Source organism: Euprymna scolopes, chromosome 5 (assembly GCF_053919585.1).
Source record: "Euprymna scolopes isolate OS-2025 chromosome 5, ASM5391958v1, whole genome shotgun sequence".
In the NCBI taxonomy this organism is placed as follows: domain Eukaryota; kingdom Metazoa; phylum Mollusca; class Cephalopoda; order Sepiida; family Sepiolidae; genus Euprymna; species Euprymna scolopes.
Genome location: NC_136486.1, coordinates 133,986,809 through 134,005,919, shown reverse-complemented (window position 1 = coordinate 134,005,919; position 19,111 = coordinate 133,986,809). Strand labels below are relative to the sequence as shown.

The following is a 19,111-nucleotide window of genomic DNA, read 5'->3' as shown; positions in this document are numbered from 1 at the left end:
ATATATATATATATATATATATATATATATATACACATACACACCTGCCAATTTACCTTTAATATTATGATATAGGCTAAGTATTGATAGTCTATATTGCCTTAATATACATTAGCTTAACAGGCTTCCAAAGATATTTTTACAGCCGTTAAAAAAGGTAGAGTATATACTAGTAAATAGTATAGTCATTAGTAATTACACTTTTCTTATTGCTGTTCTTTTAAAATTAAAAAAAACCCATAGATTTCAACCACAAACTGTCAGCCTTAGTCATAAAAGAAAATTCCATTCAAAAACTTCTTTATGAGTACTCCTTTTTTTTTTTTTAGTTTTTTTTCTCAAACAGTATGAAGTAAAAAAAAAATAAAGAAAAAAAAAAGAAAAGTTGAATGACTTGAATTATTCCAAGATTGAACCTCAAAATTCATGAGTTCTCGGAGTGGCCTCTTCGGAAAATATTCAGGCTTTTGAAGAAAGCTCGCATCCGACGAATGCGATTTCTTTTTCGGTTCTGTTTTTCCATAGCTGCTAGAGCTTCGCGTTCTTTGCGTCGGATTTCTCGTACTAATCCATGAAACACATCATCCACACACTGACGCAGCACAGCTGATGTCTCGTAGAAAGGACACCCAAACTGACATGCCAAAGACGAACCTTCATCTGAAGAGACCTAGTTAAAAAAAAAAAAAGAAAAGAAAAATAAAGTGAACACATTACCACAAGAGTACTTCCCTGTAGTATACAACATGGTTGTTTTAAAATCCAATGTCAATGATTACTTGTCATAAGCTGTTTTCATAAGTAATCAAATTTTGTTTATTTTATTCATCACTTTCAATCCTCTCACAATATTCTTCAGCATTTAACTGACAATGTCATTCACACTTATCAAGGACAAAAGACGTGCAAAGATAAGTGGAGACTCATTAGTAAAAAACTAAAAGGAAAAATGAAGTTAGAAATCATTCTTTACAAAAAGAAGTAGTGATTCTTTGCAATCATAACATAATAAAAATATACCATATATATTGTCATTGTCAGCAAAACTCGGATACAAGTATACATTTTGCTCATTAAGTCTGAGCCAGCCCCAGCTACAAAGTGGTTTAGGTGATCCATGAGGTGTAAGTTCGTGTCACGCACACTCTAGATGTCACTATTTGCTATGGCAAACACGTACTTGACATCCAGGTTCAGGAAAGCATTTTGCAGCAAGTTGCTGGAACACCATTACGTTGAGTACTGCCTTGTCACGTACCTAACTGGCAAGTTTATTTGGGGATACATATCCCCAAGTGAATTAAATGTGCCCCCAGATACCAATCTAGAAATCATATATATATATACTATACAAAAGAAAATATATTGATAACAGAAAAATAGATACTGGTATATATAGATTTATTGATCAATTTGAAACAAGGGAATACAATGCAAATGTTCAGGAATTATGAGAACTCTTTATGGCAGGCATTTCAAAGCCTAATGCTTCTCATCAGAATGTCTGGCATAAAGAGCTCTCATAACTCATGCACACTGTATTGTATTCTTGTTTCAAATTGATCAATATTTTTCTATTATGAATATATTTTCCTCTTATATCTAAGCTCGATCTGCATGTCAAGCTTTTTATTATATCAAAAAGTCTCCATTTAAAGAATCCCCCTATACTTCTTGGAGTATATAAAAATGTATACTTCTTTTAAGCATATATTCTTAATAAAATAGTTGATATGGATGATAAGCTCAATTAAGATACATTTCCTCTAAAATTACATTCCAGTTACCATAAAAAAAATCAGTGCTGTGGAAGGTTTTCCTCATGTGACCGAGTGTATTTACCTTCTGGAGGTATCTTTACTTGGATATCGTTTCTTAGTAAGTGTTATCAAATTTCTAAAATCTATGTTGTTCTTTCCATGAAGAAAACTTTTTTTTCTTCTTTATTCCATTCATTTATGTGTGACTGTTTTTAAGATTTATCTGTTTCTGATGATTTGTGTGATGGCAGCATCAGCTATATGCACACTGAAATGTGTAAGATGCATATGGAAAAAGTGAATATAAAAATTGACCTATACTTAAAATATAAATAAATAATCAGCCCATAATCATGATTTTTATGTTTATTTTTTTTTTTTTTTGTGGAATGCAATTTACAGTGTGTTAATTTCAACTGCATTTCTCAGTTAACATTAGCCATGCGGTTTGTTCCTTGCTAATGGAGTCAGAGATGACTTTGTATCCAGGTTTGAATCTTCAAACTGGCTGTAATAATAACTCCCTACAGTGATGATTTCCGAAATCTGTAAGTAAATTATGTCAATCCCTTTCGAAACTCAGTTTTTCTTGTTGAGCATTCTAAGTTGAAATGTAATAAGTCAATCAGTTAAGCTCATATGCACAGATCATGTTATAATCATAAGATCACTCTTGGCTGTCTTGACATTTACACTGGATATAAATGTTAATTTCAACTGTATTTTTCATGTTTAACATTGGCCCTGTAGTTTGTTTCTTGCTAATGGAGACAGAGATCTTTGTGGCAGGGTTCTATATCTCATTTGATTCGCCTTTTATTCCTCTATAATTTTATCTGTTCATATTTGACTTAATTGAAATATCCTAGTGTTCACGTCAATTTAAAAAAATTAACTTCAAATCGAGAAGGCAAAAAGAAACTCCGCAGCAACAAATGATCTTAAAACCAGCTTAAAATATCAACCTTTTAACATTTCTGATCGTAATTGTGGTTCTTAGGTTATACAATGTAACATTTGGTCTATATACCTCGAGTCTCTCAGTGATCGTCAGGAGCTCATTAATCTAAACCTTTCTGGTTTATCCAATCGAGAAATCAGCCACAGATTGAAATGTGATGCGAAAATGGTACAAATGACTGTAAAAGCACCAGAACAACCAGCAGTGTTCGTGATGCTCCTAAATCTGGTCATCCTAGAGTTACTTCTTACAGAAAAGACAATGCTATCAAGATCCGCAGTCTCAAAAACAAATTTGAAACAGTTCCTCAAATCCAACAACATGGTAATCTTGTTAAAAAGTGCTCTCTTTCTACTGTCAAGAACAGATTAAAGGAATTTAATTTGCGAGGATATGTTGCAAAATGCAAGCCAATGATTTCTGTAAAGAACAGAAAGTGCCATCTGGACTTCGTCAGATGCAATGAAGATCATGACTCTTCATATTGGTCGAAAGTGATTTTTAGTGACAAAAGCAAGTTCAATAGGCTAGGCAGTGATGGTAGGCAGTATGTCTGTTGTAGGAAGGATGAAGAATTTAATCCTAGATGTGCAGTTTCAATGCTGTAGAATGGTGGAGATTCAGTCTTGGTGTGAGACATTATTAGTGGCAATAGTCTAGGGCCTATTGTTTGCTTGTAAGGTCGAAATTATTCAACCAAGAACATTAATATGTTGACTGAGAATTTTCTACCCTACTTTGGTCAGAATTCGGATGATAATCCCACTTTCATACACAATCTCCCGACCTCAATCCAATCAAAAACGTATGGCATTACATCAAGCAACAGCTACGCAATGATAAAATTTTAAATTTGGAAGAACTTTGGACAAAAATTAAAGAGAAGTGGGATGCCCTTTCACTGGAGTATTTCCTGACTAATTCAAGAGAATGCCCCCAAATTTGGAGGCTGTCAAATTGCAAGAGAGCTATGCTACTAAATAATAACTAGTTCATTGTGTTCCTATTGTATTTGCATAATTAAAAATAGTTATTTGAATGTAATACAGAGTTTCTTTTGGCCATCTCAATTTGAAGTTAATTTTTTAAATTGACATGAACACTAAGATACTTCAATTAAACGTCAAATATGAACAGGTAAAATTATAAAGTAATAGGCGAATAAATTGAGGTATAGGTTGTTTAAACAGTTGACAAGTGCAGACTTTCTTTTGGACGGCACTGTAGATATAGATAAATAGATAGACAGATATAGTAAGTTATGAAAATATATTTATATTATAGCAATTAAACTACATAGAGGCATCTGTATTTCATCCATATACATAACCATCAGGTTAAAGTGCCATGTATACAAGAACATAGGAAATTAAATTCTCTAAATTAAAATTTACAACAAGGAATACAAATAAACAAATTAAACATTTTTCCTTATTCCATGGAGTTTTAAATGAATAGCTCATATAAGAGGAGACAGTGTTGGCAAAATTATATTCATAGACAGTCTATAAATTTTGCTAGTTATGGAAAAAAGAGTTATGAAATGATATTTATTTGCGTGAAAGATAAAATGCAAAAAAGCATTCACACAAATACTTTCAGCTAGAATGTTAAGACCACACTCTTTAGCACCCAACTCTGAATATAATAGGAGAGTACTCCTTTTTGGAGAGCTCCATAAAGTCAAGAATAGGTATACGTGTTTCAAGGTTGGTTGGTTGTTTTACGGCATATCAACCTTTTTCAGGTTATTTAATGCCGAATCTAGTTATTCTGAGAAACGATTTTTAATGGAGTATATTTGTTTAAGTTGTATTCTATTTAACCCATAGTTGGGACCCTAACAGGTACTACCACTCCGGGTCAGAGTGGACCTGGGAGCAATGGCAATTAAAGGGTGGCACCACACTTCCCAAGGCCCGCAAGGTGGGGCCTCACCATCGGATATAGTTTTAGGTCATATCCAGGACCGTGTTTCAAGGACCCATAAAAACAGAACCCATCACTTTCTCAATTTAAAGAGTTAATAATAAAGTTAAAAAAAAAAAAAAAAAAAAAAACTAATGGAAACAGCTATTTTGTGTTTAGTTTGTTTATTGGTAAAATTGAATTTATTGAAGATCAACTGTATCTCCCCCTCCCACGGTTCATTGATTTTGGAAACTTACTTTACGCATATGTTCCAGGTCACATTTATTTCCGACTATCACAATAGGAATATCTTCCCTGTTCCGCACTCGGTCTATCAAGTTTTTGTATGTGATGGCTTCCTCGAAACTTCGACGGTCAGTAATGGAATAACAAATAATAAAACCTTCTCCTTTCCGCATATATTGTTCTCGCATGGCTGTAAATTCCGGCTGAAAAAAAGAAAAAGAAATTAAGTATTCTTGAACGTCTGTTTTCAGAATTTGGGTTTTCAATAGATTTTTGTGCACACACTTCATGTCCTTTTTACACTTCATGGAAGGTTTTCCTCGTGTGATCGCGTGTATTTACCTTCTGGAGGTATCTTTACTTGGATATCGTTTTTAAGTAAGTGTTATCAAATTTCTGAAATTTATGTTGTTCTTTCCATGAAGAAAACTTTTTTCTTCTTTATTCCATTCCTTTATATGTGACGGTTTCTAACATTTATCTGTTTCTGATGATTTGTGTGATGGCAGCATCGACTATATGCACAATGAAATGTGTAAGATGCTTATGGAAAAGTAAAAAAAAAAATTAAAAAAAAAAAAAAATAAAAAACAAAAAAAAAAAACATGAAATGTTTTCCACTACTTTTTTTTCTGTTTTACTTTAGAAATTAATAAAAATTAGTTTGCCAGATAAAGAAAAAATTGGCTTGAGAAAAAATTCTTTTGGGGAAAATTTATATTATTTGGATTATTCTAACTACTGTTTTCATCTTGAGTGTTATTTGGGCAACATTTCAGGAATCTGCACAGAACTTCATATTTATTTATTTATTTGATCCATAGGTGTGGGGATAGAAATCTTAAGCAATTCACAACTGTGTTTTAAATGTCGCTTGCACTGAAGATTAAACCTTCAATGTTATCTCCAGAAGAGTGTAACTTACAACTGAATTGTAGCAAGTACTTTAACCACTACAACATGGGTCCTTATCGGAAATTTAATTCAAAATTTTACATTTTATTTATTAACATATTCTTTGTTCAATGGAACAGCTTTTCATCTAGAAGAAAATAATCTAAAGAAAAAATAACTTTGAATCCAAAAATTGTTTCTTGTCTTGAAGAGATTTTGGAGGAGAGTTCTGTTTCTTGCATTCCAAAACCGGTAAACATTTCGAAATACAGTGATTTTTGCCCAGAATTCACCTTTATTCAAAAATGAAAGAAAAATCTGTACGATTTACATATCTGTGACAAAACGAAAATATTGTATTCTAAAAATCATGTAAATAGATCAAAGAGTTTTATTTTTATAAAGAAAATAATTTTTAAGCAATTAATGGGAATTTGTAGGCATTATAACAAATCTAGTATAAAGTATTGTTAACTTATCTCCGTTCATTTTTGGAGATATTTTTCAAAATGGCAGGCAAAACAGCCACTTCTTGGATACTTATACAATTTGATTTTCTTAATTAAAAATAAAACTACTTGATGAATTTAGGTGATTTTTGGAATGTTATTTTAGTTTCATCAAAGGTATATACATCATACAGATTTTTCTTTCTTTGTTTTTTTTTTGGTTTTTTTTTTTACATAGGTGATGTCTGGAGAAGAACCCAAGCAATACAGATAATTATGCTCTCATTATAAATAATTATTTTTCATTTATAAAATATATAATCAATTATATTTGTTGATCTGCAAGAGAGCGTTTTTATTAAATACATTGCTTTATATTTTTGCCTAATTATGACATAATCACATTGAGACACCAGTTCTCATTATATCATCAAAGTTAAGCAACACTGAGCCTAGTCAATACTAAAATGGGTGAAATTGTGCAACCGTTGCCTCATAATTACACATGCAGCTACCCTTATGGAGGTATCTATTGTCTCTCGAGACTGAACAGAGACATCACATCATATATATCAAACAAAATAATATTTGTACCTTACGATTCACAAATACTTCAATCGTGTTTCATTTCTTTACAGATTTTTCATTTTTCTTTTTTTAATCCTCCCATGGGGGAGTTGTGAATCTTCGCTTATTCTTATCACCAGTGTCAACAAATACAAAATGACAAAAAAACAGTGGATATGTTACTGTTATTTAGAAATGTATACAAGAGTTATGTTGCATTCATTTCAAAACTACACAAGAAGAATCAACAAAAAAAAAAAAAAAAAAAGGAGTACATCAGAGCATATTCCATTAAAGTATATGTAGAACAGACACAGGGATGCAATATTGCAGTGATGGGCCAGACGTTGGAGCTTGGTTGATAGTGCTAAATCAGATTTAAAACTCATTTTTTGACCCTGTTAGAGAGAGAGAGAAGGACTCTAGTGGTAGATGTAACAATAATCCATGCATGATTGTGACGTACTCCTCATTTTGGTTATTGTTATGTTCACAATGTTTCAGCTGTTTTCAAATCAAGCCTTCTTCAGGTGCATTTTGTTGTAGTATGTTGTAAACCCTTATCATTGAGTGGCCTCCAAGCCTTGATAAGTGGTGACTCCTTTGTGTATAAAAAAATCCCAAAACTGACAAACTGAGGAGTTAGAACAGGGATTGATTGGTGAAAATAGTCTTAATTTACCTTATCACCGGCATAAAAAATCCTGTCTTTGTTTGGCAAGTAAAGTCTCCATTCCAGAAAGAACATGTACATGCTGGAATGAGGGGATTTACATGTATCGATGACATGTAACCAACATGCTTTATCTTCTATTATTTAAAGGATACACTGTGTGTATATGTGTTTGTATGTCCAGCTAAAACTCTAAAACTATGAAACAAACATCCACATAGTTGGTATTTTCTTGATCAGCATGGCCTTGGATAAATATCTAAAATTTAGAAAAAAAAAAAAATAAAATAAAAACATTCATTCTTTGACCCTAAAATGACACAGATTTTGTCCATGGGAGTAGGGAAGGCTTTAGTCTATATATATATAAAAGCGAAAGTGTGTGTATGTATGTATGTATTTCGCTTTTTGTATATGTCTGCAAAAGGCTTTTTTCCGAGGCCGTCTCAGGAAGGGGGATCGCTCATTCTTAAAACTTTTTATATCACGTCCAAATGATAATATTTACGACTTAACAACAGGGATCGCCTGTCTATTTAATTTGCCTGACTTTTACCTGCTCGCCACAGCTTTGAAAAGTAGGGGAAACAGTAATTGGTTTGCAGCGCAAAACTAAGTCAAACATCACACCACTTCCTCGCACCTGTATATTTTACTTTATAAACCTTATTTTAACACCCTTATCAATTCCTCTCTCCTCGTGGCCGAGGTGGTTAGGTGTCTGGCTTTTTTTTTTCCTTTCGTTTCCACCTTAACGTTAAGGCTTCGGGGTTCAATCCTACCTTCCGACCCAAACTTTTTTCTTTTACACCTCCGAACACCTGGCCAACTTTTTTTTTTTTAATACACACCTCCAAACACCCGGGCAACGCCCCCCCCCCCCCGCTAGTATTAACTAAAAGGGAAATAACTGATTTTTTTTTTTTTTTTTAAAGAGTTATTTTTTTCAGGCAAACTCATTCCTCAAGTAACCTATAACAGTATGTCCAGAAAGAGGAATCGGCTGGGCAGAAAAAAGAGGGAGAGAGAGAGTTGCCCTGATCAATGCCAGGTAGCTCTGCTAATCATCCATAAAAGATAGGTTCAATGCAAGTCGACATTGAATCTTTTAGCACTCAAATGGGTAAGATCACTCAACAATAGAGATCATTATTAAAAATGCTGTTGTTGAATAAAAATCTATGTAATAAAGATCTAATGGCAAATATGTTGCATTGTAAACAGTGTCACTGGAAAGAAGCATACCATGTAATAAAGTACATGGTTTCCATTAATAGAGATCTCCTCTCAGTTTTAGTTTTCCTTCATAAGCATAAGAACCATAATGAGGATAAGAGTCAGAATTATAAATAAAAATTTCAGAAATATTAAAACAAACAAAAAAACAAAAAGGGTTCTGACCTGTCCTGCTGTATCGAGAATATCCAGCTGTGCAGGTTCCCCATCAATACGAGCTTGTTGTTGATATGCATCCTCTGGAAAAAAAGAAAAAAAAAGAAAAAAAAAGAAAAAAAAAGAAAAAAAATGAAACCAAAAAATTTTCAATTTCTTTTTGTATGAGTACAACACAAAATGCATTCAAGAGAAATTGAATTGCGATTCTATATAAAAAAATCAATAAGTTTTATTTGAAGGATGGAATAAAAGTTTATTAATCTAAAGATTACATGTCATAAATATGCAAAGATTCCAAGGAGTCTGGTCACATTTTTGAAAATTATTTCATAATGTTAATTTGAACATTTTTGAAAACCAAATGATGTTAAAAAAATATTTTATTAAATGATTAAAATAATTTTATTTTTTTTCTGAAACTTTTCTATTTCCATGAGGGACTGACCCCCAGTGAAATGAAGAGAAAAATAAAACAGTCTTCTTTGAAATAGGTATCTTACAGCAAAAGTTAAAAAAAAAAAAAAAAAAAAAAAGGGGGGGGGGTTCAATCAATAAGAAAATATTTTTTAACATTCAATTTTCTTAAATTTCAAATATTGCAAGAAGTTGAATCAAATTTTAATTTTACAACATGTATATAAATATATATGTAGTATAAAAATATATAGCAAATAAGCTACACCGAGGTGTCCATATTTATTTCATTCTTGCAAAAATTAGATTAAATATACAGTTATTGTTCGCGGCTTTTAATTGCTTACTAATCAGATTCATTATTGTTCCCTCTCAGGCTATATTTTTCATCGGCCAAGGGTCGAACTCCTCTCAAACAAAGACCTGGTTGCTCTTTGACATTATTTTCTCTTTTTTTTTTTAAGAATGAGTAATTTATAATAATCTTACTAAGCTCTACTGATGTAGTGAGCACTGTTGAGCGCAAAATACTGAAAATATATACACAATATATTATATAAATTTATAATATATATATTTCCAATAGTAAATTCATCATACAATGATTAGATCACTGACAGACGTTAAAAACATTTAAAAGAATAAATGTTTAAATTTCAACAGTATTTCTTGCGGTTAACGTTAGCTGAATGGATTAGGTCCTTGCTAATGAAGCCAGACATGGCTTCTGTTGCCGAGTTCGAGTCTATGGACTGATGTTAATTGTGATACCCTGCACTGATGATTCCCGAAAGGATGGAACACTATTGTTTGTAGATATATATATATACACACACACACACACACACACCCAATAGTAAATTATATATTTCAAAAATATTACTAAATGCAACGGAGAAACTTTGCTTTCTGATTCTTTTTAATTTTTCGATTTTCTGTATAATCTTTTTTTATATCAAAACCAAAAATATTAATAAATATTCCATAGTTATTTTTCTTTAATTAATATTTTTGATTTTGATATAAAATAGATTATACGGAAAAATTAAAAAAAAAAAAAAAAAAATCATAAAGCAAAGTGTCTCCGTTGCATTTAATATTTGCTTGAATGAAAAACTGTTGCCTAAATATACCAATTTCAAATATGTGTGTGTGTGTTATGTCAATAGCTTTTTAATTTAGCTAGTCTTAGGATTGAAGAATTTTATTTTAATGAGTCCCAAAGAAATTCTATAGATCCTAAAATAAAGTGCTACATTTTGTAAATAGTAAAATATAAAGAAATAATTTTTTGAAAACGATTCTGTGTAGATCAACAACAATAATACTAATTTCTATATCCCTTTTAATGTGAAATGTAGATAATTATTTCCACAAACAACACTGCAGCTCATACAAACCATGAAAGCCACAGAGCAGAAGTCCTAGACTCGACTTGTTATTGATGGTTCCACAGATAGTGATGAAATAACCGAATCTTCTTTCACTTTGGTTTATCCATGAATTTGGGTGAAGCATCTGCAGTTCTTATTGCATCAGTTGAACTATCTAATAAAGAAACTATAGTCCACCAGCATAGTGGCCAATCTTTGCAGACGGTTAGCTGTATCGATTGGGATACCTTTCTTCGATCCAAAAATGCAAGAAGTTTATGATCTCTAATCAAAGTAAAGCATATAACATTTTGCGAAATTTCTTTTGTGGCAAAAATTATTGCCAGTGCAATACTCTGACTACAGAATTTTACCAAGGTCAAATATTATGTTTCCAGATGTATATACATGTGATCTTGCTTGTGAGTAATTTTCAGCAAAATCTAATGGTTGGAAAAGATACTATGTACCGAAAAGTGCTATTTTGGGCCATTTTGACCCCATGAGGATGCAAGCAGAATTTTTATAAAAAATCTGAGAATGTTACATTTCCTCCCTTAGGTAGTTGCAAAATTTCAGAAAAATGTAATGAGTTGCTATTGAGAATTTTGGGAACGAACAGACAAGGGTGAATTTTAAGGTCTAAATCCGACTAAGTTGGTGGACCAAAAAGTATATTGGTATATTAAAAAAATATACCAATATACATTTTGGTCCACCAACTTAGTCGGATATATATTTTTGTATTTATACACTAAATGTTTTACACTAGTCTTTGTATAATGTTGGCTTTTCTCTTCTGATGAGAAGCATTTAGTTCCAAAGTGCCCTGGGCTTATTGGGGTTTTTCTTTTTCTTCCATTCCTTCTTTACTGATCTGATGCTGTAAAGTTTTATGTAACTTATTTCTCATCTTATATATATACATATATATATATTAAAAAAGTTTGACTCATGTTCAGGTAACCTACATCCAAAATTTCAAGTCTAGATCTAAAATTAGCAGAGGAGTTTGGTAGAGTTTTCAAAGGTTAAATTGTTGTACTTTGACAGCCAAATTTCTGGTCGAATACTGATTAAGATTTTCCTAAATCTCAATAGCCCTTATCTTGAGTCTGTAGTCTGAAAATCGACAGGGAAATACACAGACAATTTCACTTTTATAGATATACAGTATACACCCATTCATTACATATATATATATATATATATATATATATATATATATATATATATACACACCCATATTTCTTTAATGTTTACATTTTCATACACTAGTTGTCATTAGAATTGTAATGAGAAGAGGAGAGAGAGTGAAACAAAACCTTGACCTAATTTAAGTGCTGAATTGTGACGTCATTCCAGATCTAGGTTACCGGTTCAATATATTTTCTCCACTATTTGAGAAAGAAAGAAAGAAAGAGAGAGAAAGAGAGAGAGAAAGAGAGGGATGAAGTTGGAAGTCTTGTGAAAAACACACTTACCAATGGTTGGATCATGGTATTCCAGGAATCGATGACACACAAATTGTATCACTAGAGCTGGAAAAGAAAAAGAAAGAAAAAGCATTTAATAGTTTTGCAAAAGAAGTTCTTTATAAAAGAAAATAAAAACCAATTTTATAAAAAGTGCTTTCATTTTTTTTTTTTTTTTTTGTGTCTATATAAAATGATTTAAAGTTTTACCATTTTGTATATTATAGAGACGGGTATGATTATAAAAGGGGGTGAACTAGTTTAGTTTGTATCGGGTATATCAACACATTTTAATGAAATAAATGATTTTAGACAGAACATATTTTGTGCCTGTGTTTATTGCTCTTAAAAAAAAAAAAAAAAAAAAACTCTGTCAATTTTTGCGGCAGATATAGGTCTTCTAAATTAATAAATGTGCAAATTTTTTATGCCTTTTCTAACTATATTAACATCAAAACAATTTTTTTTTTTTTTTTACACGATGGTCACCACTTATCAAGGCCCGAAAGCCACTCACGGATAAGGGTTATTGCAAGTACAGTACATTAGTGTGGAGATTTGATGAAGTGTTTACTTAAGGGGGAAGTTCATTAGGAATTTGTTAACGTTGGACTTGAAGACATCCCAGTTGTAGTCAGGTGGGAAGCAGGCAGATGGAACAGAGTTCCACAGGCGTGCAGTTCTAAGAAAGAAGCTTTGTTCATGGAATCTACGTTTTGATTTAGGCACAGATAAAGAGTGGGGGAAATTTTTCACAGTGGATTCAGCTAGACGGGTGTTTTTCGTGAAAGATTGGCGAGGGGGAGGATCAGAGATTGGAGTTCAGACGAGCACCTGCCATGGAAGTAACGATAAAACAAGGATAGGCTTGCAACGTCTCTTCTGTGGGAGAGAGGTTGCAGGGTAGAGAAAAGGGCACACCCCCACTAAGCCACGAAGTCTATTTTGTACTCTGTCAAGGCAGGATAGGCTGTTTTTAGCAGCTCCTGCCCAGATATGGCAGCAGTATTCCATCCTTGGACGTACTTGGCTTTTATATAGATAGAGAATTGCATCAGTAGTGAGATCTTCTGGAGCGGTAGAAGATCCCACCATCTTTCCAGCGTCCTTGGCAACAGACTTGATGTACATGTTCCATTTCAGATCAGGAGTAAATGACAAACCCAGAAGCTTGTAAAAACATGGGGCTTCTCCTAGACGAGAGCAATCCATTTCAATTGATGCCAGATGGGGATCAGAGCGTTGATGATGTAAAGATAGGAGTTTGGTTTTAGATGCATTAAAGGCACGCCTCCCCCACTGAACCATGCGCTCGAGATCAGAGGAGAGAGAATCAGAGAGAACTTTGTCATTTACAGCCTTTGATGTGTTGCCGTAGATGGTCGTGTCATCAGCATAGATGTCAACGAATGATTTAAGTATGTGTTTAGGGAGGTCATTGATGTAGATCAGGAAGAGAGTTGGGTCCGGGATTGACCCTTGAGGGACTCCTGCATTAATACTGCAGGCCTCTGATTTTTGTCCATCGACCACTACTCTTATGAGCCTATCGGAGAAAAATGATTTAATGATTGAGAAAACATTTCCATAGCTGGAAATCTTGTTAAGTAGGCCCTTATGCCATACCTTGTTGAAGGCCTTTGATATGTCAAGAGCAATTGCCCTAGAAAGGAAGCCTTTGTCAAGAGATTCACTAATCCTGTGAGATATAACCATTAGCACATCTGCGGTAAATCTTGCAGAACGGAAACCATATTGTGTTTCTGCTGAGGTGGTTTACTATTTCTCTATTTAATATGGATTCCAGCAACTTACTCATAACAGGAGGTTTATTGGTCTGTACTGAGAGGGAGATGACTTATCACCTGAATTCTTAAATACAGGGCATACTGATGAGGTTTTCCAGGGAGTCGGAAAGCACTTCTCCTTAAGGCAACGCTTAAAGTTTCGTAAGTATGGGAGCAAGTTCTGGTTGAAGCTTTTTTAACACTATAATTGGGATGCCGTCAGGGCCAGTTGCTTTACTGGAATCAAGGTTCTTGATTAGCTTGGCGACCTCATGCACAGATATTTGTATGTTATCTAGCGTATTCTGTGTTATAGGAGGAAATATGGGGAGTTGATGGCCTTCGTCGCATAGGGTAGAATTAGCTGCAAAGTTCTTGGCAAATAGTTTGGCCTTGTCTGATGCTGACGAGATGACCTTTGGTCCATTGATAATAGTTGGGATAGAACGCACACTTCTGTTCAGGATCCTATTTGTTATTTGCCAAAACTGGTGGGAACCAAGCCGCTGATCAGCTACTTTGGATTTAACAGACTGGGCATATAGCTCTCTTGCATTTTTTATTACTCTTTTACAGTGGTTGCTGGCGTTCCTGAAAGCAGCTTTAGTCTCAGTGCATCTATTACGTTGGTAGTTATGGAAAAAGTGATTTCTGTGCGTGATAGCAGCAGCACATTCTGGGGAGAACCATGGCTGGCTGTTAGGTTTTTGTTGGAATTTTTTAGATGGTATGAATCTCATGTTTACTTAATTCTGTAATAGTGTGCGTGTATATATATATTATATACATACATACATTCATTCAAAATGTGAGAGATTATAAATAGTTCCATAGAAAGTTTAGCTATGGAAATATATATATATATATATATATATATATATATACACACACATACACTAGACTATAGGTGACCCGTTGGGTCAGTATGTTATATTAGCTATGGAATTCATGCATGAGCGTGACACTTGTGATGTTAAAATATTTATTTTTTTTTTTTTTACATAACAGAAACATTTCTATGAAAGTATATTAAAATGAAAAATCACGGACGGATCACTGAAACATGAAAAAAAAAAATCCTCCCTATTCATGTAAATGTTCTTATTTTCTAAATAATCGCTCAAAAATCGAAAATTAAACATGATTTTCCTACAAATCGAACGCTGACGAAAGTCATTTAGCAGTAAAAACGCGCAGGAACCTGCCGATGAGAAATATAAGAATGAAAAACCCATATTGCAATCCTTCAACCAAGTTATAGAAACTTAAAATCTAAAAAACAAATAATTAATAAAACCTGAAGCAAAAAAATTAAAACCTAAATAAATAAAAATAATATTGAAACAGATTAGTAAATGCGTCAACAAATTCACCGTTCTCACACAACTATTTTGTATCTAGAAATGTAAACAAAAAATAAAAAAAGGAAGGAAGGAAAGGGACGGATAGAGAGTAGTAATAGTAGTAGTAGTAGTAGTATTGGCTTTACTACAATTGTTCTTATGTTTGTCAACGGGTTAAAGTTGTTTAGTTGTAAGAAATTAGCGACAGTATAGTTGTAATAAAGAATAGTTACAAAACACCCCCACTCTTCCGATGTTAAATAATAATTTCGAAATAACATTAATATTTCAGTGCGCAGGTCAAAATCTGCAAAAGAAGCAATTTGTGTTTATTTGTTTACGTTGTTATGGGTTAATGTTTATGCGCGCATGCACAACCGGATGTTATAAACTGGAAAGTGGGTTACATCACTTGTTACAAGGTCATTTGAGTTTTATAATTATATAGATATATATATATAATAAAAATGTCTTTTTTGTTTTTTTTAACTTTACAGATCTACTTAAGCTCAATGAAAATAAATTGCACTTCTAGGGCATGTATATCATTTGTAAACAATTCAAATAGCATAAGTGTATTTATACCACATTCATATCATTTTATTTTATATATACTACATCTTACGCATGTTTCATTGGATGGTATACTAAACAACTCATCAGAGACCCATAGAAATCCATTTTTTTTCTTTTTTTAGAAAAGATCAAAAGTATACCATCCTACCAGGCATTATCTCTACCTTTGAATAGTAGTATATATATATATATATATATATATATATATATATATATATATATATATATAATTTGATTGCAGAAATTCCCCTCTGGACCAAAGTACACAAGGTTTGTTCCAACAGAGGCCACGTACAAATTTATAATATCTAGACTATTAGCCAGTATATTATGCAACTTTAGAACGCCATCTTACACACATTTATCCGCTATATTAAAATCTTACATTCCATCCTAGGAGAAACATCATCATGATCGCAAAGATCTACAATGGAAGTAGCTGTTATTTTTTCCTCTAAATAATAAGTGTTACTCCCACTCCCAGTCGACACCAGCAGGTATTCTGCATTATGGTCATATATGGGGGGTTCACCCTAATTTTTTGACTCATATACTTATACACATACCATAATCTGTCCTTTTCCCCGATCCCCACCAAAAATGATTTCTCCCGCCTCACATTTCACAAAATCTCACTAGCTGATAACTAACCATTCATTTCAGACTGAACAAATCCCCATTCAAAAAAAGAACGCTCCAGAGATTCAAAGAAACATGGCTTCGCTGATTTCAGATAAAATACCCCAATTACATACATATTAGGACATTAAAACATGTTCATAAGCCACGACTGCTTTCATTTACACATTAAATATACCGAACATGTTAGCTTTTCGTACACAGCTATGATAGTGTGATACATATTTTATGTTTAACTACAGTATACATGTTTTCCGACACAGGCTGATAACCATTATTTCTTCCTTTTCTAAAAGCTAGATTAAACCTTATTATACACTTATTAAAAAATAAAAACAACTGATTAGGCAATACACACCGGGCATTTGTGTGATTTGGAAGCCTTTTAACTGTCTAATAATTTTAGTCGGTCGTACTAACAAAGAAATTAATGTTTTACACTTAATTTCTTCTTTGTTAGTACGAACGACTAAAATTATTTACTTATACACTAAATAAAAAAAATAAAAACAACTGATTACGCCATTATTGCAGTTACAGTCCCAGCCTTTGTGTGACTTGGAAGCCTTTAAACTGTATAAAACGTTTAGTTTCTTCTTTAGTACCACTGACTAAGATTCTTCCCTTGTACGCTAAATAAAAAAGTCAAAACAACTGATTACACATTTGTAGTACAGATCAGCCATTTGTGCGAGTTGGGAGCCTTTAAACTGTCTAAAACGTTTATTTCCTTCTTAGTACAACTGACTGAAATTCTTTCCTTATATGCTAAATACCAAACACCATTACTACAGTCAAAGGCACGAATTTTGTGTGCTTTTGAAGGCTTTAAACCGTGTTTTAGTGGATAATTTAAAATTAAACACATTGATTATTAAATATGGAATGTTGGTTTACTTTTAACGTAGATATTGTTCTCGAAAACTAATATTCCAAAATGAGGCTTCACAATGATTACATGCGTTGTGTTTTCATGATTACATTTCATAAACCTTGGTTAACAAAAATAAACTGTTGCTTTAGTTTTACAGTGGATATACTTCTGTTTACATTACGCGATTTATCAGTGTCTCTGGATATTGAGCACTGGAAAGACCCCCTCCCCCCAAATAATTAAAAATAGATCATTACAACTTTTGTTTCAATAAAAATAGCAGCGAATGCCCGTGTGATCGCAAAAAAATCTACCAAAATTAATTCCAAAAACAATTAAATGAAATTTTTCTTCATTTTATATTTCTAATGTAATCCCCCCCCCCCAAAAAAAAATTGAATTTGTCATATTTTGGGATTCGTTCTGTTTATAAGATTGTTAGGTGAAAGTACAGAATGGTTTCATAAAAATTAAATTTATCGTTATTTTATGTTTCAAATGTGATTCTCGCTCCCTATCACAAAAAAAAAAAAAAAAATGTATTTGCCATGATGTGCCCCCCCCCTCGATCAGTGAAAATGCTAGAGATGACATCTAGTTGAACGCTTTGTGGCCAAAAAGTGGGTGCTCATTTTACGTTAACTTTATATAGAAAAGTGATCCCCATGCTAAAATGTTAATTTTCTTTTTTCAAAATTTCTTTCATATTATTTACAAAGACTCTTTAAACGTATTAGGCCTTAAAAAAGTAGGTCTTAATTGCTTTTTTAGGAGTTAAACGACGCTGGGCCACGTCGTAAAAATTGATCATTTTTAATTTAAGATATTAAATAAATTATAAAGAAAATCTGTTTTGCAGGCAATTAAACACACTTGCGATGGTATAATTATTATAATAAATCCTAGGCAACACCGATTAAATTTTATAAAAAAAAAAAAAAAAAAAAAAAAAAAGGAGCAGATAATGTATGGGATGATGGATTTTGCTCACATGGAAAATTGGCCCTGTGTCTTACTAACTTTGCCCTTGTGGGGATGCAAGTAAATGGGGACATTAGTTTTAATTATTTTTCTCTAACAAATAAAAAAAGGTTACTTAAAAATTAATAAGCAGAAAAAAATTTCCTCCGAATTAAAAATAGAAATAATAACTCAGCTTAGAATATTTCGAAATGAAAACAAATCTATTACAGAAATATTTAATAACGTGCTCCGTTTAAAACAATTTTTCAATTAAAGCATCAGTTATTTCCCCTTTGGTTTTCTGGTTTGAAAATTAAACGGTTTCAGATAAAATAAGTTAAATCAAATATAAATTAAATGAAAATAAACTAAATTAAAAAATTTTTTTAATTAGTACAGTTGAAACAAAGCTATTATGTCAAATAAGTAATATCATCGAGCTAATTATTTAATATGCTAATGACCATAAGTCAATGTAGATGTGGTTTGAAGAATGCTATATATAGAAAGTATGTATAAAATATAATGTCTCCTTTGACAGAAGTATCCTATCATGAGCGTTAATATTTCTTGACCAGGAGAGGTGTACACATATAGCCTTTATATTTCTTTGATCATTGGAAGTTGTACACACAGACAAACACACACACACGAACGCTACTACTTGTATATAAGAGAGAGAGAGAGAAATCTGTCAATACTCTTAAACAGTTTTAGGTATTCCTAATTTGCATATTTATTTTTTTAAACAGTTTCTAATAAATTGATATTCTGCAATTTGCATGGTCATATTTTTTTATATAGTCAATAG

At 32.4% G+C, this 19,111-nt stretch overlaps 1 protein-coding gene across 1 annotated transcript in view; it reads right to left on the bottom strand.

The window, feature by feature from the left end:
- Positions 1 to 310: 310 nt before the first annotated feature.
- The window catches only part of LOC145276984 (GTP-binding protein Rit1-like), a 173,004-nt gene continuing 154,203 nt past the window's right edge, over positions 311 to 19,111 (bottom strand). Inside the window, exons 2-5 of the mRNA XM_080128551.1 lie at positions 12,128 to 12,184; positions 8,863 to 8,936; positions 4,890 to 5,081; positions 311 to 670 (exon numbers count right to left, since the gene is read on the bottom strand). Of these exons, the coding sequence (XP_079984677.1) occupies positions 425 to 670; positions 4,890 to 5,081; positions 8,863 to 8,936; positions 12,128 to 12,184 (569 nt within the window). The 3' untranslated portion in view covers positions 311 to 424. The remainder of the gene's footprint in view (positions 671 to 4,889; positions 5,082 to 8,862; positions 8,937 to 12,127; positions 12,185 to 19,111) is intronic.